We start from the raw sequence: 25,329 nt of genomic DNA, 5'->3' as shown, positions 1-25,329 counted from the left end.
ATCTGTATGAATTTTATCTTCTAAAAAACTGTCAAGGCCAGAGAGCTGGTTCTGTGAATACAGGCACTTTCTGCCAAGCTTAATGACCTGAATTCAACCCCTGAGATCCACATGGTTGAAGGACAGACCAATTCCCAAAGACGGTCTTCTGACCTCCATTGTATGATGTTCTTGCTATGGAACATACAATCCCACACATAGATGCACAAAATAAATTAAAATAAAAAAAATACAAATCAGCAACAAAAGAAAACCTGTCAGGGCTGGAGAGATGGTTCAGCAAGAATGCTTACAGCTATGTGAAATCACACACTCCTGGAAGTGCAGCACAGTGAGGGGCAGAGAAAGGAGAATTGCTGGGGCCTGCTGGTCTCTGACCCACCATCAGCTACTTCCATGCTGAGTGAGAGGTCCTGTTCTCAAGGGATTAAAGCAGAATAACAAAGCAAGTAATCCTGTGGCCTCTACACTCACATATACACATATGCACATATATTATACACAAATGCACATATATTCACACACACACACAAGTAAAACATAGCATGAAGTTTACCGTTTTAACCTTCTTGGGATGCACAATTTAATGACAGTATTATTCAACCATGACCACTATAAACACCTTCAGAACTTTTCCACCATCCCAAACCGAGATTGTCCTATTGAACAAGAAATTCCCATTCCCCTCATCCCAGCCCCCGTTAACAACCTACAATCCTATTTTATGAAACTGGCTCATATAAGTGGCTCATATACTGTCGTTCTTTCACAAGATTTTTCTTCTAATTATGACATGTCCAGGCACCATGCACTGAGGACACAAAGATGCACAGCACACTGCTCTATTCTAAAGAAACTCACATGGTAGTAGGGAAGCTAAACAAAACTCTCAAATCATTTGATAACTGTTCTAACAAAAGTACAGTGATGGCACAAAGGCCATACTCAGTGATGGCTTCACCACAAAGGCAAATGGCTCATGACAGTCTTCTAGTATGAAGAATTTACCATGAGCACTGGTACCACACAGAAAAACAGCATATACTCCTTCAAATTTATTTGGAAGGGGTAACATTGCTAGATACTCTGCACATTTACTAAGCCACCAGGTCTGTGTTCCTTAAGCCATGAGCATATGCAAAGTCTCGAGGATCTTCACTTGGAGGAAGAACAAGCAGCTTAGAGTGGAAAACTTCAGGAAGAACCAGGGGCAGCTGAAACAACAGCTCGGTGCCACATCGTGAAAAGATTTTTAGGTTACCCACAGTCTGACTTTATTAATACAGAATAGTTTGAGAACCTTAAAATATGTAAAAATCCCAATGGATTTTAGTTAGTTAGTTAGTTCTTAGTACTCACTCTTAGGATATTCCCAGAGGTTTTTATTTCCTACAATGGTAGGCACAAGGGATTATATCTGTAAATTATTTTTATTTTAGATGTATGAGTGTTTTGCTTACACATGTCTGTGCACATGAGTGCCTGGTACCCACAGAGACCAGAAGAGGGCATCAGGTTTCCTGGAACTGGAGTGACAGATGCTATATAGTTAGAGAACTATGAGCTGCCATGTGGGCACTAGGACTGGACCAAGGTCCTCTCAAGAGCCACAAGTGTTCTTAACCATTGACTCCTTTCTCCAACCCCAGGATTAATTTCTATTAATGAGAACATTGACAGTTTTATACAGAAACTACAGTTTGGGAAATACCTTTAGAATACAGGAGATTAATGATGGCCTTAAACTGGAGAGGAGTATCAGTAGATTTTATGTTTGGGGATTAATGTTTTCTTCTTTTTTTTTTTTTTTACATGTTCTATTTGTGTGCAAGTTATGTGTGATAACACCACACATTTATAGATCAGAGGACAACCTGTGAGAGTAGATTCTCTTTTTCAACCATGAGATCCTAGTGTTTAAACTCAGGTTGTCAGGCTTGATAGAAATCACCATTTATGCAATTGAGCCCTCTGCCAGACCAAGTAACAGTTTTTCCTAATCATAAGGTTTTTATTTTTAAAAAGTATTAGATAAACAGTAAAAACTTTACTCATCTTTTGACACATTTTATTACTTCTCTCCCTATGTTTACAATATATTCATTTTTAAACAAAGGATTCATACCTCACAAATTAATTGAAGATCATTCTTCACTTAGTCATGAAGGGAACATTTCCTCCTTTGGTTCTAACTAACTTTTGATGACTGTACAGAAGGCATAGACATAACCATCGCATACTTTAAAAGATTTAGTTTATTAACAATTTTTTTTGTTTTGCTACTATATACAAGTTGAACATTCCTTAACAGAAAATAAAAAATCTTAAGCTTTTTTGAAACTTATATTAAGCTCAGATTTTAGAGCACTTCAGATTAGTATTTAACTTCTACCAGTTCTCCTTATTTAGTGGGCATATGGGAATCTCATGTCTATTGCTAGAATCTATTCAGTTCATGGTAAACTTAACAGTTCTTGACAAGAAATACCATGAATATGAAGCAGAAGTCATAAGATTTAAAAAGGAATTTTTTGTTATCAAGTAATTAGGAAATTATTCCACCAAGGCAATCACAAATCTGTATGTATGGACCTAACAGAGTATCAAAACACATTAGCAAAAAATATAAAGACAAAAAACTGACATAACTAAAAAGAAATAGACAAACCTATAAGTTGGAAATTTCAACACTCCTCTATCAGTGTTTGATAGAACAAAGGTGATGAAAAAAATTCAGTCATTACTAAGAGAAATACATACAAACCTAAAATAAGATATTTTAAATTAAGAATTTAAAGGCTGAAGAGATGTCTCAGTAGTTGGTTTACTGCTCTTCCAGAAGAACTGGATTCAACTCCCAGAAACCACACTGAGTAGCTCACAACCACCTATAACTCCAGTTCCAGGGGATCAATGCCTCTGCAGATATCTGTAGACACATGATACACACACACACACACAAAAATTAAAACTTAAAAAAGGACTAAAAATGTAAAATCTTACAATTAAAAATGTTGGTATGAGCTGGGCTGTGGTGGTACATGCCTTTAATCCCAGCATTTGGGAGGCAAAGGCAGGAGGATCTCTTGTGAGTTTGAGGCCAGCCTGGTCTATAAGAGCTAGTTCCAGGACAGAGAGAAACTCTGTCTCATAAAACCAAAAAAAAAAAAAAAATGGTATGGAACATGCTGAATCTTACACACTGTCACTAGCTACATACCTTGGTACATCCATTTTGGAAAAAAAATTCTGTATGCATTTACATTCTTATGAAGAATAAATAATAAATTCATATTCTATAGTGAAACATTTAAAAATCAAATAACAACATGATAACAGAGGTAACTAACCCCATATTAGCTCCAACTGAACATTCAGACTCAATGCAAACAGATCCAATATTCCTTACACTTCTTGGTACAATGTAAACCATAAAACAGCACACCAGCAGCATGCTATTCAATAATCCCCAAAGCTACTCAGGAATCATTTTCTTTTGTCTTGTCAAGAACAAATCAAGTGTGAAAGATCTGGAATGCACAAGGATAGGTGCATTAGCAACTCAGTACCAAAAGAGTACCAAAGAGCAAACAGCAAAAGTTTTTTAAGCTTCAGCAAGGGGTTTGTTCAATGTCAAGCATTGTCACACCCCGGAAAGCCTTTATCCCCACATTTACAGTTCATCCGCAATCTTCTCAGTTTTATATTTTTTCTGAGACACAGTTTCTCTGGTCTTTACATGCACACACAAATATATGTGTGCATATATGCACATACCCACATGAACATAGTACACACAGGAAAAAAAAACTAAAGTAAGGTTTCTATGAAATTATCAGAAAAGCAAAGAAATGGAAAATGCCAAGAAAGAAAGAAAAGACTAAGATATAAGCAAAACTCTATAAATAAAGAGAAAGAATAAAAATTACTTTGGGAATGAGAAAGAACAAAATCAATATTGTTGAAAATAAAATCAGTACTGTAAACAATGAAAGAGCTTATCAAGAATGCAGAAATCAAAAACTAGCAGTAGAAGAGAAGACAGGACTGAAGACATGGCCCAGCAGGTAAGATACTTGTTGCCATGCTTGACAAGCCCCAATATGCAAACTGTCTTCTGACTTCTACGTGTGCTGTGGCACATGTGTACCCATACACTAAATAAATGTAATAAAACATAAAAAAAACAGAAAAGCTGAATGCTTAAAAGGAGACAGTGAGGCTGGGCATAGTCCACACCCCTTTAATACCAGCATGAATCTCCAGGTTTGGGGCCACCCTGCTCTACAGAGCAAGTTCCAGGTCAGTTAGGGCCACACAGAAAAACCTTGTCTTGGAAAAAAAATTAATTTAAAAAAAAAAAAAGGAGACAATGAAAATGGTCACAGTATTTTTAAAGAGAAAAAAATATTATCCAGTCCATAAGCAACATAGAACTTCTAAAACTGCTTATTAATTTATAATAAAACACCACAAAAAGGAACAAATGCAATAACCAAAAGTACAACAGAAGAATCCCAAACTAAAACGCATGTGCATCTTTGTAGCAAAAGAGCTAACTTTCTTCAGCTCCTCAGAATTAAGAAAGACATGGCCTGTGAGATGGCTTAGTGGATAACAGGCGCTGCTGCCAAGCCTCCTGACCGCATCTCAATCCCTGAGACCCCAAGGTGGAGAGAGAACTGACTCCCACAAGTTGTCCTCTGACCTGCATACTCATGCTGTCAAACACACGTGCTCACAAATATAGGAAATAAAAAAAATTAAAGACATCAGAAAAATGTTTAAGACAATTTTGAAGAAAAAAATACATAGGATACCTGCACAATGTGGCATAATTAGACTTGCCATTCTTAACCAAGCTAGACAAGTCATTCTCAGATAGTTTGGGTTCAGAAAAACATTCTACAAACACATTCGCCTAAATAGTATCTGACACTATTTGAAGACACTAAGTTAATAAAAATTGACAGTCAAGCTGGGAATACTGAAACACCTCTGTAAACAAAGTATTACAAGGAGGGGGATCAAATTCAAACCTGGGCTACATATCAAGTTCAAGGCCAGAGACCTTGTTATTCAAGATATAATCCTTTTTTTTAAATTACTTGAGATTTTTGCACATATTTTGACATCATCTCTCTACCAACTCTTCCCAGAATCACACCCCCATCTCTTTGCACACAACTTTGTATCCTCATTTTTTCCCTTATCAAGAGCATTTTGTGTTGCCCAAAACTTCTTGGGTGTAAAACATATTTAAGAAATTCGTTTCCACTAAGAAAAGTTCGTTTTTAAAATAACATGTATAGTTTAGAACATTCAACACTTAGTAGTAGTCTTACAAATTAGTATGGGAAGCTGGGAGTATCAAAAACCTAAACTGTTTGTACAGGTTTAGTATCCCTACTGTAAGAATCTGAAATTTGCAATGCTCCAAATCACAAATATTTTGAGCATTAGCATAGTAAGTATAAAAATTCCACGCTCAATCTACTGTGATGGGGTCATTCTGTCAGGCTGTATGTTTAGATAAAACATAAATGAATTTCATGAGTCCTGTCCTTAAGATATTTCATTATTATGTACAAACAAATATGAAATCAGATTTTCTATCATATGCATTTTAGATGAGGGATACAAATATGTGTTACATAAGACACAATATTTTATCTTGTTTTTGAATTTTATAATTACAACTACATTTCAGTATATATGCTTTTTATACTGAAACAATTTACACAGCAAAAGTCAAAACTAAGAGGGAAAAGGGGTTTACTTCAACTGTATAAATGTATAAAGATAAAAGAATACAGCATATTTATTACAACAAAAAATTTACTGTCTAAAAACTTTGCTGAAAAGGGGTTCTGGTAGGCTTTTTAAAAAACAAAACAAAAACGAATAACCTAAAAGGATTAATATATAGTAACAGGTAATGACTTACAGTAGGTGTCATAGAAGCAATCAAGTTAAAAGAAAAATATATAATGACAAGACAAGAAATAAGATTAAAGATGGAATCATTTAAAGAATCCTCATGGATTGCTAAATGGTACCTACAATGTCATTCAAGTAAATTTGTTACAGATCTGCAACAAGACAGATGTAAAACCCTAAAATCAGCATTTAGAAAATTATGACAATTATTATTGTTACTATTAGGTAACAATTACTCCCTTTAGGCAATAATTTTTACAATGCAGTTTGTATATGTATATATGTGTATATATGTGTGTGTGTGTGTGTGTGTGTGTGTATATATATATATATATATATATATATATATATATATATATATATATATATATAGTGATTTGTCTCATTGTACTTTCAAGTACAAGTACCAGGAAAAAAGTCTCTTCACCATAAAGAGTTTAAAGAACTACTGTAAGGTTGTATCAGTCATGAAGCTTTTGTGTGTGCCAAATAACAGACACAAATAAAGCCACAGTGATGCAAAGTAAGACCAACAGAAATGGGAAACAAACTGTGACAGGTCAGACAAAAAATAAGTAAACAGAATGTACAACATTTGAAAACAAAATTTTAAAAATGTCATATTTTCCTCATGTAGTTTTATGTTCTAGGATATACTATCAGTTTAATAACAGCTTTTGAAGAAAACTCATTGTACCAAATGAACACAACGAGCTACACTGCAACCTCAGAAACGTTTTCTAAAGTCCTTACAGAAACAATCAAGGAACTAACCATCTGTCAATAATTCATATCAAATTAATGAGAAATTACTTCAAGTTTCAATGAAATATACAGATTGGTGACAGTAACAAATTCTCAAAGAAACCCCAATAAATTTTAAAAGTTTCAAAAAAAGATACTGGCTTTCAACAACATTCTACCATATCACTTAAGAATTACTACTTGGGCCGGGCGGTGGTGGCGCACACCTTTAATCCGAGCACTCGGGAGGCAGAGGCAGGCGGATCTCTGAGTTCGAGGCCAGCCTTGTCTACAAGAGCTAGTTCCAGGACAGGCTCTAGAAACTACAGGGAAACCCTGTCTCAAAAAAACCAAAAAAAAAAAAAAGAATTACTACTTGGTTTTGACTTTTTTTATGCTGCTGAATAAAATTAATTGTGGAGATAAGGTCTGACAACCTTTAAAATGTTTAAAACTACATTAAATTACTCAAAACATGCTAATATGTCTGCTCTTACAGCTTTGAATTCTCTTTATACAGAGTTCAGTAGAGTCAAGTACTTCACATCAGATGCTATAAAGCAGGTGACAGACACTTCTGGCATTTCTTCCATAGCTCACTAAAATCTTTCATAACCTCTGGATGATTATCTGATAGTATTACTATTTTTCCAAAATGGCTACATTTTATTTATCTTTATTTTACATGATCAGTGAGAAACGAACAATCTAGTCACTCTAATGTCTACATGGTTTGTAGGAGGAGGTCACACTTGTTTATCCTGGCTGCCCGGCTGCTTAGTCCCAAAATAACCACACAGAAACTGTATCAATTAAATCACTGCTTGGTCCATTAGCTCTAGGTTCTTATTGGCTAACTCTTACATCTTCATTTAACCCATCTCTATTAATCTGTACATCACTACAAGGTCATGGCCTATCAGCAAAGTTCCAATAGCAGATCCATGGCGTTCCCTCACTCAGCCCTTCTTCCTCCCAGCATTCAGTCCAGTCCTCTTCGCCTACCTAAATTCTGCCCAATCAGGAAAAGACAGTTTCTTTATTCATTAACCAATATAAGCAATACATAGACAGAAGTACCTCCCACACCAATGGTTGGTTAAAGAAAAGGGCTAATTGAAAAGATAAAGCAACGTTTAAACTACTATTGTTGTGCATGTTTGTGTTAAACACACACGTAAATATACAGTATACTTGTGAAATAGCAAGACCAATACAATATTCTGAACAATTATAATTGGTATGAAATATTTTTCTACCTATGCTATACAATCTGATCATCTAAAAATAGTCCTTTAAAGGATGGCCCTATTTCTTACTGGGTGGTGGTGGTGCACGCCTTTAATCCCAGCACTCGGGGGCAAATGCAGGCGGATCTTTGTGAGTTTAAGGCCAGCCTAGTCTACAAGAGCTAGTTCCAGGACAGTCTCCAAAGCTACAGAGACACCCTGTCTCAACAAACAAACAAACAAACAAACAAACAAATAAATAAAATAAAGGATGGCCCTATTTCTTGACTGTAATGTCAAAAACCAGTCTCACAATAGAAACAAATCAAGATAAAGGAAAAAAAAAGACAGGATATTTTCAAAAATTTTAAATCACAGACTTTTAAGGATAAAATCTCCAAATAATATACGCCCATGCTGGATCTTTTCTTTCCATTCTTGCAACCAAATATGTGTGTATAGCTTTATTGGGATGTGTTTTAAAGAGAAATAGTATGTTTTAAAAGAAGCATATGGACTGGGGATGTAGCTTGGCTGTCAAAGTGCTTGCCTAGTATTCGCAAAGCTTCAGGTTTGATACCTAGTACCACGTAAGCCAGGTATAGTGGTGGATGCCTGTATCTCAGCACTAAGGAGGTCAGGCAGGAGGTTCAAGATCATTCTCAGCTAACTGACTTTCAGGCCAGCCTGTGCTACATGAAACACTTTCTGCTTAAACATACTTAGATGTATGCACACATGCATATGTGTGTGTATAATTCTCAAGTATACAGAAAGACAATCTTACTATAATAAAAGAATGTAGGAGCCAGGAGATAGCACAGCAGGTAAAGGTACTTGCTATGCAAATCTTGTGCACCATGTTGGATTCTGGGAATCCAATGTAAAGATGAAAGGGAAGACCTGACTCCCTGACTCCACAAGTTTGTCTGTCCTCCAACATATACATGTATGCTGTGGTGTATGTGCACGCACACACACATATAAACACACACAAATAAGAAATTAAGAAATGTAAATTAATATTGAACTGAGGTCTATACTTTTACCCATCAGATTGAAGATAAAACACTTGAAAACAAAATCTTCAATATCTGGTCTCATTTCTGGTGGCAGTACAGATTAAACAATCTCTGTATTACAACTTTTATATTTAAAGAATGTCTGGTAGAACATTTTTTAAAATGTGGTACACAAGATATATAAGGTATATGGTCATTTAAAAATTACTATAATATCTGCTTTTTCAGGTCTCTGAATAAGGCAGACAGGTAAGAAACTTGGATGAGCACAGTAGTCTTACTCTACTTATTACTTATCTGATAATACCTTATTGTACAGTTAGTGGACAATGTAGGTATTTGTGAATGGGACACAGAATACGAATAGAAGTAACAGAAAGAATTAAGTTTACCTGAACCAAATCTATTGTTTATGTAAACACCTCCAGATCGGGGTATAGCTCAGCAACAGAATACATGTCTAATACACACAGGGTCCAATCCCTAATATTATTTTTAAAGTTAAAAAACCAACTACTTATTTAACAAAGGGAACAATGTCGTATGACGTATGTCAGCAAATGCACCCTTTGGAAAAATGAGTCAGCCAGCAACAGTATAACAGATTATAACAATGATTCTCTAGTTAGGCATATATCCTTAGGAAACCCCTAAAGACAACCCCTGTGATTTGTTTTGGACCATCAAACAAAAATACATATGCGGCTTGCCCTTATTCGCTGTTCCTGGAAACGGTGGTGTTATCTTCAGGTGAAAAGTCATGTCTAGCCTGCTAGAAACTTCCGGCTCTACGGCACCCTAGCTAACAGGCAGTACCAAATTCCAGACCAAATAAACTATTCTAGACTAACCACCTGGCCTATCCACTGATGGCAGACAGAAACAAGTCCACGGAGAAGCAACAGAGATGCTTCACTAATAGGAGCCCAGAATTAAAGGTTAATACAGCTATTTCTTGACACTAGTAAGTTTAGGGGAGGAATGCTGTACAGCAAAAGTTAGTGTAACTGGGTATAAAAATAAGATTTGTGAGCAGATATGAAAATATAGATGCTCCTATCTATGTAGACTAGTCCCAAAGTCCCCATTCTTCTACCTCAGATATTAAAGCCTCTTATATGAAATGGAGTGATATTTGCACATAACCTATCTGTAACAGCCCATGTATTTAAATAATCTTTGGGTTACTTATGGTATCAAATAAAATATAAATGCTAAGCAAATAGTTGCAATATTCACTTGTTTAAGAAAACAATAACAAGAGAAAACCAGTCTGCACACATACAGCACAGATGCACGTGCCCTCCCCAAATAACTTTCTGAGATTAATGAATCCCTGGATATAAGACCTTCAGATATAAAGGTCTGACTACAGATTCACATTTTCTTAATTATACTAAACTTATAAAAATATTTTCTATTGGATTAACTGAAAAGTCCAATTTCCTTATAAAACATTTACATAAAGTAATTCAGTACTAATGATCATAAAATGTTGAAACTAGATAGTGCCGCTTAGGAAAAGGTGAATCAATATGAGTAACTATTACGGTGACTAAGAATATGCTCACGGTCACTGTTATTTACCAACAATACTGTTTTGCTTGTCTGCTTCTTTCGTCTAAATGAGTAATAACCTAATGCATGTTCTCTCATTTGATCTCACATGCCATGAGGCAAGCACGCTACAAACTTAGGAGTCAATAGCCTCCTCACATCTCATTTCCTCAAGTGTAAAATGGTGGAAACAGTACTTTTTCATAGTGATAAAGACTAAATTACTTGGAAAATGGTATACAATAAAAATCAAAAAATTGTCCAATACCTGTTACAAAAAATAATATGAAATTAAAGTATTTAGCTAACATATGCTTTCTATTTTAAAAACCTTAAACCTAATTAACCAAAGTATGATACATAAAAATTAACTTGGAAGATCTTTCTGACTTTGTAAAAGTAAAAAAAAAAAAGCTAACAGAAGTTATTTTTTAAAAACCTGATAAATATATTTACAAAATATATGGTGAAGACAACCAAAGCACTGGAGAATAATGAATTATCTGACCTAATTCCACAGTCTTAAATGGGTTTAAAACAAGAGGCTTCTTTTTTGTATGTGTATTATAAATTCACAAAAGGAAAAACAAGCAAAGCAATAAATCCTTTTTTGACAAGTCACCTTTACTGTAACACCTGGCATGTGCTTTTAGTATGTCCTACCATAGTTTATGTATTTTTAAAGCACTGCTAATGACTTTGGAATACATTAGCCTAATGTGCAGCACTGGGAAACTGTGGTTACTCCTTAACCCAGGCTTATCACTGCTCCCTTTCAGGGAGAGATCAGAAACGGACATTGCCCTGCCCTATAGAAAACAAGAGGTTTTTGTTTTGTTTTGTTTTGTTTTTAAAGTTATGCCTGGATGGGGTGTTTTAAAAAACGGGTCAGCTTTTAAAAGGTGTTTGAAATACATAATTATCTCATCTACAGACATGAGTCACTGACCAACTATAAAAAGCCTACCCCACAATGTGCAAGTGATCTACTTTTACATGAATGGGAGGAGTAGATAAATGTTACATTTTCCATTTCACTTCAATCAAACATTTTAAAGAGCACTTAGTACACAAGAGGTAACAAGGAAGAGTCTAGAGACAAGTATAAAAATGGGTAACATTATGCTACTATATGGCAGACATTTGCTGGTTATTTTATCCAGTAATAAGTCCTGTGAGGTAGAAATCAGTAAAATTCATTTTACAGAGAAGGAAATTAAAGCACATAGAAGTAAAATAACTTGTCCAAGGTATCTCAGCACAGAAGGCAGTGGAATGGAGGAGTTATTGGGGGGTGAGGGGGATGCCTGAGGACAGCGCTATATGACTATTTCTACAGACAATGTTCAATGCAGCAAGTCCTTTAACCGCAGTGTGGGAAAGGGCCAGGACTTGGAAACCAAGGAGATAAACTCTGGGAGTGGTCAAAGGAGCCAGAGGCTTAAAGAGATTGATATTTGAGTTGTTACTTTTAAGGATGAGTACCAACTTCAATGCCAAGGATCATCCCACCCCCCTCACCCCCAATATATTAACCAAAATAAATTACTTACTTGAAATTGAGAAAAACAATTTTGAGAGTAATCTTCCTCAGATATATTATTCCATAGTTTTAAAAACAAATAATATGATGACAGTTTAATTTTTAGGTTGCTTTTATGTGGCTTGTCTTGGTTTTTATTCTGAAATGAAATTTAGATTAGTCATTTTCTTATTCTGAGAAACTAGGAGTATGCCAACATGTTTTAACTTTACATTCTTTCACATAGCAATATGTATTCTTACTTACAAAGTCATCTCTTTCACATCTTAAACAAACCTAACTTAATATATAAATTACTTTTAAGTGTAAATATATGTATATGCAAACTAAAATACTTCTTTTAATTCTTGTTACACTTTCTTGGCAATTGGAAGAAGTGTAAGAAAAATAGAAAACTTTTACAGATTGTTAAATATTAGACAAGGCATTTCTGAGGTAACACTCTTTTATGTTTATATAGTTAATATTCCCTGAACCCAAAGAAAATTAAATAATTACCCCCAAAGAAATTGATTTTGAATTCTTATTAGTTCCCAAAACTATAATCTAAAATTAAAGTAGAATTGGCCAGAAAATATATATAAGTAATTTTCCATTGACAATGACTATCCATTTGCTTCAGAAATCACTGTTAGACATATAGTCAATTTCTGCTGCAGAAAACAGTCCAGTTTCCCAATAATAATTAAGCAACAAGTTTTCATTTAAACAAACTGAAATATTTAAAAATCTATAAGGACCAGAAGAAACACAGGAACATCTGGAAATCTTCAAAGAATATTAAAAAAAACTACCAAAGGTTAAAGAATTGTAACCGGGAGTCTTAATGTTAGTTATAGTATGTTTTGGTACCCTAAATGCATCTACATCATGTTTGGATAGTGGGTGTCTCTCTGATTGCCCAAGATACCCATCTCCATATTATTTATATTTGCATGATAATTAGAAGTTAATATAATTGTATTCAAAGTTCACTGGATCTTCACTCCTATTACTTCCTCTTATTTAATACCACTATGGTGTTAAAAGCAACTAGGTACCAAACACAACACACACTCCAAAGCATATCACATATCACACTCATTAAATTTATAAGTATTTCTTTGAAACAACTGGAGCTAATGTCAGCCTACCCTATTTAAATGCAACCTACTTAAACTGCAATCATTTTTACTTCATATTAACTGAAAGCCAATGAAAAGTCAGAAGAAAATACATACTAGCAAAGGAATCTGAGAAGTTTAATAGATTTTAATTGTGTATAATTTTAATGCTGATTTTCATTTCTAACTATCCTAAATTCTTCATTTATGTAAGTTGTACTTATTATTCTTAAAGATCATCATACACACATACACACACCTTACTCGAATCTATTCTACAATGATATTCTCTCCTCTTCTAGACACAGTAGGCTTTTAAAGAATTCTAAACTATATACATGAAATTAGTAATTCTACCAATGTTCTATATTTCATCTTTAAATTGTCATCAATATCTTCCTACAATAGCCCCTCAAATTTGAGGGAGTAAGGGCCAATGTGAAGTAGTGAAAACCTTCCAGATTCCCAGTTTTCAAATCTATCCTCATACCAACCAACCAAGTACTGGGCAAAGCCTGAAGCTGCTACCTGTCTAAAATTCATGTGTTTGTATATATATATATATACATTCCCACAAAGTTTTAAATATACATACATATATACATATATATAAAAAATAATAAGTCTAGAATAAGTTTCTTCACCCTCACATTGTTACTGGTTTTTAACAACTTGTACAACAGAAGGACATACGGAACATCTGCATGGTGGTTAGTGAAATATAAATATATATATATATATGCACATATATGTTAAAATTTTGAGTATTATGATATTCTTATGAAAGAAGTAATGTAAAAATTCATAATATGTATGAATTTTAAATCCCAACTTCTTCACATCAAGAAGGATTTTGGGGGACATATATATTCTATTAGTTACCTTGCAGCAAGATAAAAATAGCCCATTAAATGCACACGGCAGGCAAGGATTGAGAGTTGGACCTAGAGGTAGTCTTTCCCTGCCCGTCTCTGCCTCCCCAAACACTATCTGCTTCCTTGTCATCAACAGTGAGATGTACCCTGCCCTGGATGGCATGCTCCTCAGGTACTTAGAATATAAGTTCAGAGCAGTTCCAAAATCTTTTCCTCAAGAAACAGCTGCGGCTGATGGCTGAAGACATTCTAGTTAGTAAAGTACCTCTGTTACTACACTTCAAGTATCAATAAAAATAAAAATAAAAATGGTGGCTCGCCCTGCAGTTAATAGGTGCCAACCAAAAAGCTTCCCTTTCAGCCTCTATTTCACTAGGGTCACCCTCCAATGAGCTATACCCATCAATTAAAGGCTCTGAATTAGAAGACCTCTAAAAATTACTGTAGTGATTATTTTGCAGCTGTTTAGAGCAATTTATTAGGACCTTTTCCTTTTGTTGTGCTTTACTAATTTCTGTAACCACAACTTACACCAGTTCTACTCACTGGAGGCAATTACCATCACCAATGTGTGCATATGTAGCACATGTTTCTCCACCTACAACACACTCCAGTCTTCCCCTTTCCTTTTCCTCTTGCATGGCACCACTGCTCACACACAGTAGCGTAGCGCAATGCAGCCACACATACTCACACACTTTGTTTGACACAAATGTGAAATATGCAAAACAGGAAACAATCTTGAGTAGAATTGCTATCTTACAAGAAAAGCACACTTTTAACTCTGAAACTTCAAAACTGCTTTACCTAAAGCATGAATACTTTAGAATCCTACCAACGATGTATGACACTAGCATTTCTCTCTTCACTATTCTCAACTTATCCCACATAGCTTTGCAAATATAACAGACGATGAAATACGTTGCAGCTACAATTGTAACTTTATAAGAAATACTACATACATACAGCACTTTCACATAAATTTTCTTTGTTTATTTCTCTATTGGCAGGAGCTTATTAGGAAAAAATGGTCGCTTTTCAAAAGTACAAATGAGTTTACTAGTCAATTTACCTTCTAGCTTATGATTTACCTCATACAGAATTTTATTTTTGTGTCATAAAATTCAGACTCTAGCTTCAGCAGGGTTTTTTTTGTAACCTGAAGGACATTTATCATTCCTGAACTACATAAAAAATGATTATCCTGTTTCTTATTTCACATTTGTTTTTGACTCCTCTGGAAGCCCACTTATTTTTGTCCAGAATAGTAGCAATATATCTTTAAAATCCTTATTAAATAACCATTCTTTTCCCAACTGAAAGATCAAAGATAGTATCTTTGTCTTTAAGAACTAACATATGAGTTCATTTCTGAGTTTTACTCTGTTGCATTGCTATCATGTGCCCAAATCATGCCAGGCTCACAAACATTTTAAGTTCCTGGCATAGACCTCAGTAGCAGAGTACATGCCTAACATATACAAAGCCCAGGGCTTACCCTCAACACAAGAAAACACACCTTCACATACCCACTCCCATACTTTAAAATTAAAACAACTTCATAAGCAAATGGATACACTACAACTAGAAATTGCTAGTTTGCTTTAATAGAAAAAAATGCCTTTGACATTTTCTTAGCTAAGCATAATTAAGGTCAAAATACCGTGGTGCAATTATGCACTTTGGTGGATATTTAGAGACCCTAATGAGACTCATACCTTTTTCTTACTATATTTCTGAAACACATCTAGGAAATTGGCTTTTTCTTAACAAGCATGTGAACAGTCTTTTCTAAACTATACAGTCAATATATGTTATGTGTAGAAAATCTGAAAAGTACAAAACACACTTTCTACAGAGAATCAACCTTTTTCTGCATTTTAAATGACTATTTTGTAAACTGTTTTTTCAAAAAATGACAATATTTTCCATATTATTACATAATCTAAATATGATTAGAAATGAATAAAATTTTGCTAAAATATGCTCCCTTTATGTACCTATTTCCCAACTGTTAGCCATCTGAGGCTATTCTCTGTGATGACTATCAACCATTGATTAATTTTTTCAATGAATGCTTATGTTTCAAGCTCTCTGGTAAGCACAGCTCTCTAACAATGAACAACTACAACAAAAACCATTACTAGCATTTCTGGAGGTTACAATGAAGAAAAACTAAACAATCTCCAAGACATATAGAATATAGCTACAGCAATGCTATGAAGGCGCTTTAGATGTCCGTGGGTAGGAGGACTTGCCTGAGGAAAGATAAACCGAAGTTTTAGAAGAAGGAAAAGAAAATATTCTACTTGCAGGGACCAGTAAGTTCAATCCCCTCAATGTGGGAGGGAGCATAGCAAGAAAAGGGGACTGAAATAACGCCAATATGGCAGGAATACAAAGAGCAAGGCAAGAGGAATATGGCTTAAACCATGACTGAACAGAAAGGTAGGACAAAGCTGTGCAAGACTTTGTAGATAGGTAGTTGACACCCCTAAGACAAGGAATTTTGTCTGTATTCTAAATACAACTGCAAGTTGCTAAAGCACATAGTGTGATGTAAACAGAATTTCATCTTGAAAAAATCTGATTACAGTATAGCAATCAGATTAGAAGGGGCAGAATAAATTGGGATAAACCAAGAGTAGGCTATTGTAGTAAACCCTTTCAAAACTGTCAGGAGCTTGGACTTGGATGGTGGTGAATAATGAAAAGTAGATGGATTCAAAAGATAATTCGCTTTGCCAAGAGATTTATGTCCATAGATTAAAATCCCTGAAACTAGAATCAATGAGTCAAAAAGAAACAGTTCAAGGATTTTGCATAGAGTGTTAACTAAGCAGCCCTACAGAGAGTTTTCTTTGTGAATTACTTCGTATCTGTTCCTCTATCCAAAAATTTTAATTCTTAGAAAATCTAAAATGACAATCTACACTTCCTTCCTGAAGCCTTCCCTGGACTTCTCTTTCTGCCTGTCCGTTGGTCATCACATCCTCTGTTTAGAGTCCTCACTATCTCTTGCACACATTTCTGCTTCAACCTAATCATTCTAGGTTCAATTCTTACTTCCATGTCTACCAACGCTTGTCTTCTGCGTTTCTGGAAGGTAATGCTGCTTTACCAAAGGCACACAGACTATGTTGATATACACTAAGCTTCTCACGGTGTTCCAGAATCAAGAGGGCTCCTGCCTACTTCTAATTTGTTGATTACGACTTTAGTCAAATGTAATACATAAAACTATTAAAGCTTTCTATTTGAGACTTCAAATATTTATTAAAGTGGTCAAATTTTGTTTGTGATTAGCCTAACTACATCTGTGTATGCTCCTGAAAATCTCTAATAATTATAACTAAATAGGTCTTACATGATCTTAAGATATTTTTTAATGTTTAGCTAAGAGTGAACAGATTCAATTTTTTTGAGAACCTGAGCTAAGTGCTATAGTTTTCAAAAAAAAATGTATTTAATAATCTACCAACTTACCAAAACAGGTCATTATAATAGTTCATTACAGCTAGGTTTATAAAATAGAAGATGTAATCAGTCAAAGAAACCCCATACTCATGTAGAATTCAAAATTAGAATCTATTTTTTTTTAAAAAAAAAAAAAAAGAAGAAGAAGAAGAAGCAGCAGCACCGGATTTCATGTTACTATCTCCAACAGTCTATAAAAACAGTCACCAATAGGGGGAAAGTCCCAGGAGAGCAGTAGTAAGCTCCTGGCAGTCATCAGGAAGGCAAACAGCTCCCTCTATAGGTCTTGCTTACTTTGGTTCAGGTCTTGGTTAGTGAACACCTTGTCCTTCTATTCACTCTACTCTGCCTCTCAGCAGGGACGCTCTTTGAAAGGATAATTATGTTAAACCTGGTGCTGAGAAAGCAGAGAGTCATCCAAGCTCAGCGTGAAGGAGCTACCTTCAGTAAGGAAGCAAGCTGTAGAGAGATGTGGAAACTGGACAGCATCCGGCTCCTCACCTGAGTGGTCACACCCACATTCAGTCATCATCTTGCTCTTTCCACAAAGAAAAATTCATTTCCACAAAGAATGTTGTTATAAAAGAAAAACACATTTTTCTATAAATGATAATGTTTGGGACACAATTGCATAAAAATAATGTTCAAGAGGGTTTTAAAAACGAGTCTAGGGCCAGTGAGAAGACTAGCTGGTAAAGGCACTTGCTGCCTGAGCCTGATAACCTGTTGGATCCCAAAAACTCACAGGGTGGAAGGATTCCCTCTGACCTCTACACATACATGGTGCTGGAGTACATGTACACACGCGAGTGCACGCGCGCGCGCGCACACACACACACACACACACACACACACACACACGCAAATAAATGTAAAAAACTTTAATGAGTTTGAAAGAACCAAAAGGTTTTTTTTAATTCCATCATTCACATGAAAATAAAATTAAGTGGTTTTTATAAGAAATCACCATTCTTCAGTTAGCAGATGATCAAATTCAGTAAGAACTCCAAATTCAAGCTTGAACATGCTACTTGAAAAAATAATATTCTCAAATTTCACCAACTCAAAACACAGAGGCTTTTAAATCCAAGACATTTTTGTACATTACGCAAATATGTCCTTAAAATCCAAGACATTTTTGTACATTACGCAAATATGTCCTTAAAAGAGGACAATAAAAGTTAACTGGACTGTTTCCTAAAGCAGAAAATTACTTTTCATGCAATAGCAGTCTTCCAATCAGCTTGAAATTTATAATTCTTAAATAGCCATTTTGAGAGAAATTTTCAGGACCTCCTTTGAAAAGCAAATTCTGTTTAAGAAAATTAAAAAATCTGTTCTCCAAACCCAAGTAAAAGATTAAGGACTTCCAAAATTAGCACCTAAAAAGGGAAAACATGTTTATGGCGCTTCATGGACTATCAGGTGTTACAATTTTCATTCCTGTAGTTTGCTTGTTAGTAATGAACTAGCTGCATTTTGTAGTAGTAAATTTGTTTTCAACACAAAGCCTAGCATTCACAATTTTTTTTTTCCAAGACAGGGTTTCTCTCTAACTGTCCTGGCTGTCCTGGAACTAGCTCTGTAGACCAGGCTGGCCTTACACTCAAGAGATCCACCTGCCTCTGCCGCCCAAATGCTGGGATTAAAGGCATTAAAGCATTAGATTTTAATAAGATATTCTGACCTCTCTATTACATTAATTATTTTTAAGTTTTATTTCTCTATATGGCCTAGACTAGTTTTCTTTGGGAAGAGAATTCAAAAGCAGAAAATTCTGCAGCTTATTTTTTCTTGAGATTGAATTAATACTAATTCTACTGGGGGTTTCTGACATTAAGATGTTTGATTTATGAAAACTGCAGACCTTCAGTGTATGCCAAGGACTTCAATTTTCTTCTTGTTGAGGAAACAAGATTTGTTTTATACTATGTAAGGAATTATTTTATTGTTTTCTCTTGACCTCAACTCCAAGGCATATCCCAACCAAGTAAATTATTATCATACATACATTAATGAGTGAATTACTGAGTCCTAAGCTGACATTTATATTCATACATGTGCCACGCTTGAAACAAATTTTTGTTTAAGCCTCTGAAGTATACCTCTTTCAATCTGATAATACTTAGCAATCTGAAATTTGGTTTTGCCTGTATGAAAAGTATTTTTTATTCATTTATATTATTTCAAAGAACACCATAAAAACAGTGAATTTTTCTTTTTCCTTTTTAATTGGGGCTGGCGACCTATTGTAAGATATTCAGGACGAAGAGAAGAAATAAATATTCCTTATGAAATAGTTCACATTCCAATATCCAGAAACACAAGTGTATACACCACAGTCTATCTGTAAGGCTGTTCTTTCACAGAATTGGGCTGTTAGTGAAACAATAAACAAACAAAACTTTCCTACATGATACAGTTTCACAATCACCCAGAGACACGTATTTAGTGAGTGTAGCAAGAAAAACCAAAACCGTGGAAAAGTAACTCAACCACCATCCAGACTGGACCACCACAACATGTATCTACTAGTCATAGAACGTATTGCTCTACGACTTGAAAATCAACTTCACTATCATTCTCTGCAGCTGAGCCGAGAACAAGCCGTGTATTACTCCGAGGTTCCGAATCAAAACAAAGAGAGCACCACGATATTTAAAAGGTACAAAACCTATCCTCCAGAACATCAGAATGCCTCTTATTTTCCAGTCTTCAAGTCCCAAGGGCTGTACCCTCCACCAGCTGTTAACAGCATTCAAATTCTCTATCTTCAAAGGTTCACAGCGTCAAACTCCCACTATTTGAAAAAGGAGTCTTTTACCAAATCTTATTTATAGCATTGACATTTTTAACAAAGAGAAGTCACATGAAAAGGTGATAGCTTCGAATGGGTGCCTGTATTTTGGAAAGTGGTATTATCTTGGCAGCCCACAGAAGCTGACTGTAGTAATAAAGATGAATGGCGATGAGGGCAAGGAGCATCAAGTGGGAAATGCTATCCAAAATCCCATAGGGCAATTCCTTGGCAAGAGCATCCGCCTCCAGAATACGGCTTTAGCATTTCACCTTAACAGTTTAAAGCATGTAAAAAGCAAAACTGAAAAATAAAAACACAAAAACCTTGCATATTTGACCACTATTCTATTTGTATTATAAATTCCCAACGAGCGTTCCAGAATATAGCTTCTGTCATTTTTTTCCCACCATTTTTTCAAGATACTTTTTTAAAATCTATTTTTAAGATGCAACCCTACAACCCAGCCTAGAGGCATTTTTAAACGCCTATCGTGCTGAGCTTGGCTGTGTTTCCTGACGACTTCACTCCCATTAAGTGTAGTATTTTATGCTGGGCGACACAAACACGTATTTCCTATTTCCATGGTGCACATTTCCTGAAAGCATTGCACCTGAGGATGCCGCTCTGTCCCCGCCGAGGCATAAAACTCTAAGCAGTCACGACCTGCACTCGCGGCACAGCCACATGGTCACTTCAATGAGAAAGATTATCTGGCTCCGGGCGCCACTTTCTCCAGCCAAAGCATCTCCGGCAGGGGCAGAGGAGAGCGAGGGTGAAAGGAGGCAACGGGGAGCGACTGACAACGGGGCTGACACTTCCCCTCTGCTCGCAAACCCATTTCTAGAACAGGGCACCAGGGAGGTGCAGCGGGTGCCCGGGGTCCCATCAGCCACCGACCTCTAAGGACCCCGCCAACTCGTCCTTGGGGACGAGGCACAGCCCCCGGGCCCAGCGCGCGAGAGAGACCTAGCCCGCCCGCCGCCCGCACAGTCCATACCCCGCGCCCGCTGCCTGTCTGCCGCGGAGGGGGGCGCAGCGCTCGCACGAACCCACATTTTTTCCCCTTCGCCTCCTGTCACGCGCGGGAGAAAAGGCGAGCGGAGCGAAAAAGAGAGGAAGAGTCCGCAGCGACCCCGGAGAGGGCCGGCGGCGTGCGCGGCAGCGCCAGGCGGAGAGGGCACCCCCCCCCCCCCCCACACCCCGACCCCCCGCCGCTCGCACCCCCGCCCCCGCCCGCTCCCGCTTACCTGCCGGGGTCGCTCCGAAGACTCGAACCACTGGCACCTTCTTGACAGGCAGCTGGGTGAGGGGGGATTGGCAGATATCCAGCCCCCGCAGCGGGCTGGCCATGTAGTAGTCGGCAGTCACTATCCTCACAGAAAACATGTTCGCCGCCGCCGCCACCGCCTCCCCTCCACGGGCGACTTGGCAGCGGCGGCAGCAGCGGCGGCGGCGGCTCCACAGAGGCGCCTCCTCCCCGGCTCGGTTCGGTTCGGCTCGGCTCTCCGTCTGCCCTCCCCTCGCGCGGACGCCCAGACGAGCGGCGGCGGCGGCGGCTGCGGCGCGCGGGGCAACGGGGCAACGGGGCAACGGGGCTGTGGGGCTGCCGCCGCCTCCTCCTCCTCAGACGCTGCCGGCGAGAGGCAGCGGGAGGGAAGCCCTGGCACGGTCGTCGGGTCGGGTGGTGCCGCTGGTGCTGCCGCCACGGCCGCCGCCGCCGGGAATCACACGGGCTCCTCGGTCCCAGGCTGCAGCTCTTGTTGCCATGATGATGATGTCACGGACGCAACCACTGGGGGAGGGGAGGAGGGGTGTGTGTGAGTGTGTGTGGAAGTGTGCGCGCGAGGGTGCCGACGGGCGGGTAGCGGCGGGCCTGAGAGGGCGGCGGCGGGTGGGCGCCCGCGCCCCAGCGGGGACCCGGTTGGGGGGCGAGGACGGGGGTTCACCCCCGGGCCTGGAGCGCGCGGCTTCGGGGAGAGAGGCTGGCGGGAAGCCGGGCCGCGCGGCGCGCGCCGGGGAATCGATGATTCGGCCTGTGGGCCGGGTCACTGCGGCGGGGCCGGGGGAGCGCCGATGTCATGGATAGGCTCCGAGGGGCGCCGGGCTTTGGCGGCTCCTCGCGCTCGCTTCGCCCACCGCCATTTCACATCCTCCTAGAGGAGGCGGGGAGGCGGCCGCGGAAAGGATTTTTAACCGCCCCCTCCCCCCCGAACAAGGTAAGGGAACCCGCCCGCGGGAGAAGGGAGGCGCGGCGCAGATCTCGTGCGGCCCGGGCCTCGCGGGAGGGAGGGAAAGAGGGAGGGCGGGCCGGGCGGGGCGCTGGCTGGGCCGGCCCTTCTCAGGTAACGCGGCGGCTGTGCGCCCAGCCCGGGCCAGCGCGAGGGGCGGGGGCGCGCGGGCCTCGGCCTATAAAAGGGCCGCCCTGGCGCTCGCTCCCTCCTCCCGGCCCCGGCGGGCAAGCCGCGCGCTCCTCCTCGCACCTCCCTCCTCTGCGGTGCTGCAGTGTCTGCGCCCGGCCACTTAAGGAGATTTATTCACGCGCGGCCCTGCCCAGCTTTGCCCAGGGTTGGCAGAGGCACAGCACAGGGATTTCCCATCGTCGTGTTTTTCTCCCCCAGCTCCCCGGAGTAGGACATTCGCCGTGGTTTCCTCCGCGGTGGCACGAGCGAGAACACGTAGACTTGTTTGCCCCAGTCACCTCCCTCCACTCCTCTCCTGGCCCGGGGCTGAGCCCTGAGAGCCTTTCAGAGAAAATTTTGGCATAAGGAAAAAAGGCTCATGAAAGTCCCGTGTTTTCATGGACGCGTTGGGCAGGATTGACACAGAAGCCAAAGGGGGTGGGGTAGGTCCGTTAGACAAAAACCAACCAACCAACCAAACAAACAAACAAAAAAAACTTTATTTGGAGCCTGAACGGTGATGGAAGTGATGCAGTTAGGGTTTGTGGGGTGTTGGGGAAACAGATGTTGCTGGTTTGTGTGTTAAATTAGAACCTATGTTTTTTTTTTCTGACTTGGTCACTAATATTGGGCGTGACCTTGGACAAATAATTTGGTTTCTTTAGTCCTCAGTTTTCTCACGTGTGAAACAAGGGCTTCTCTTAAAAACTAATCTTTGTGGGTCCTTTAAACCCTCCCCCCAAATTGAAAGTGATAGGACAAGAAACTATGGTGTCAGCTTTGAAATTTGCCACCGGAATTAGGACACTTGACAGTCATTACCCATCCAAAGTCGAGCTCATTCTGTCCCACTTACAAAATTATGCAGGTGTGTTTTACTGGTTATTATATTCCCTTGTATTTGGAGTGTGTGAAAGCTCCTTGTTTGCAGCCATTGTGGGTTATCACATAAAATCAAAAGGCTTAAAGGGACACATCACTAAAAGAAGGTTTCTATATCATAAATGCTAATAGGAATTTATGCTTCGGGTGATTTGAGACCGATCAATACAGTAAATTACTCTCAAGAGCATAAAATAAATGGCAAGACTAGGGCATAATTTACCAGCAGCTATAGTACAAGGGAAATTTTTAAAAATTGATTTTAAGTATTAAAAGACTAAAGAAATGATTTAAAAATAAGACTACCACGCACAAGCCTTGGGTTCATTTGATTCAAACAGAATGTCAGATTGACAGTGTTAGTGATTTACATGGTATTCTGTGGCATTTAGTGTATTTTTTAAATGGTAATATTTTTGTCACTTATTAAATCACATTTTGGGGGGATGGGAAATGGAAATCTGTATTAGTACCCCACCAGCCAACCCTGTGTATCTCAAGCAGTATAAAATGGAGAATCCTAGATTATATTTTGAAAGAAATCCATACATAATTTTTAAATTATATTGTTTCTACCTGAAAAGTAAAGGTATCAAATTAATATTAGCTCTTTCTAGAACAAGATTCTTGACCACTGCCTCCTGAAACATTGTTTACTTTTTCAAAGGCACTTACAACCTTGTTTCACATTCTTCTAGAACTCCAAGAAAATAATGTTCACTCTTGAAAAATGTGAGATGGGGATGTTTCTATTATGTGTAATTTAAAGTTGATGATCAAATAAAAAACCTGATAACAGTCTCCTAACCACGATTTAATAGGTTTTATAAATATATTCTTTCTGGAGAAAAAAAAGGTTGTAGCATTTTCACTTAGTGACTGAGTTTTAAAATTTACTAGATAAGTGAGTTTGTCTGATAACTGTCGGTTTATTTTCTCATCTATGAAATGATGAGAAAATCATTTTAGCTTTTTAGGCATGTAATCAGACTCGAATTTAATAATGTGGGTGAAAGTTTACATTCAGATGACTACTCTGTGTACAATATGTAAAATGCCAAATATGAATGTAAATATCCTTTTTTTAGTGACTATCATTTGCTAAGATAATGAGAGATATGGTGACATGTTCTTTTATCTTTGCAGAGTTTGTATGCCAGAATTGTAAGAAATGTATATTAATGATAGCAATTAACATTTGTCAGTTATTTTAGTTCATTGACGGTACTTATGATCTCATCCTTTTACTTAGAGCCTTCCTACCTTTCTGTACCAATCCTTTTCAACATCAGTTGAAGACATTTGCTTCTTAGCAATTGATTATGTGGAATAGTAGGCAAAGACCTCCGTATTATGTGTTGGGGGGCGGGAGGTATTGGCTTGTTCACCAACAGCCAGTCCACTCTGCATTAGCACCTTTTCTCACTGTGGCCAGAACACCTGACAAGAAGAAACATAAGGAGGGAAGAATTTATTTTGGTTTAAAGTTCTAAGAAATATAGTGAGTCCATAAGAGGAAGACATAGTAAAAAGAATGTGAGGTAACTGCTTCTATTTTGTCCAGTCAGGAAGCAGAGAAAGATGAATTCTAGTGCTCAGCCCACTTTCACCTTTTAATTTATTCAGGGACAGCTTGTAGAATAGAGCTGTTCACAGTCAGAGTGGGTCTTTGCTTGTCAGTTAAACCTTTCTGGAAATACCCTTGTAGACCTTGTGTTTCCATGGTAATTCTAAATCTAATCACATTAACAATGAAGA

At 38.2% G+C, this 25,329-nt stretch overlaps 1 protein-coding gene across 1 annotated transcript in view; it reads right to left on the bottom strand.

Moving 5' to 3' along the window:
- Positions 1-21,756, bottom strand: part of Rev3l (REV3 like, DNA directed polymerase zeta catalytic subunit) — a 142,474-nt gene extending 120,718 nt beyond the window's left edge. Inside the window, 1 exon segment of the mRNA XM_038338930.2 lies at positions 21,538-21,756. Within this exon segment, the coding sequence (XP_038194858.1) occupies positions 21,538-21,676 (139 nt within the window). The 5' untranslated portion in view covers positions 21,677-21,756.
- Positions 21,757-25,329: the final 3,573 nt, after the last annotated feature.

The sequence above is a fragment of the Arvicola amphibius genome, chromosome 8 (genome assembly GCF_903992535.2).
Source record: "Arvicola amphibius chromosome 8, mArvAmp1.2, whole genome shotgun sequence".
In the NCBI taxonomy this organism is placed as follows: Eukaryota; Metazoa; Chordata; class Mammalia; order Rodentia; family Cricetidae; genus Arvicola; species Arvicola amphibius.
This window is presented reverse-complemented; position numbering and strand designations above follow the sequence as displayed.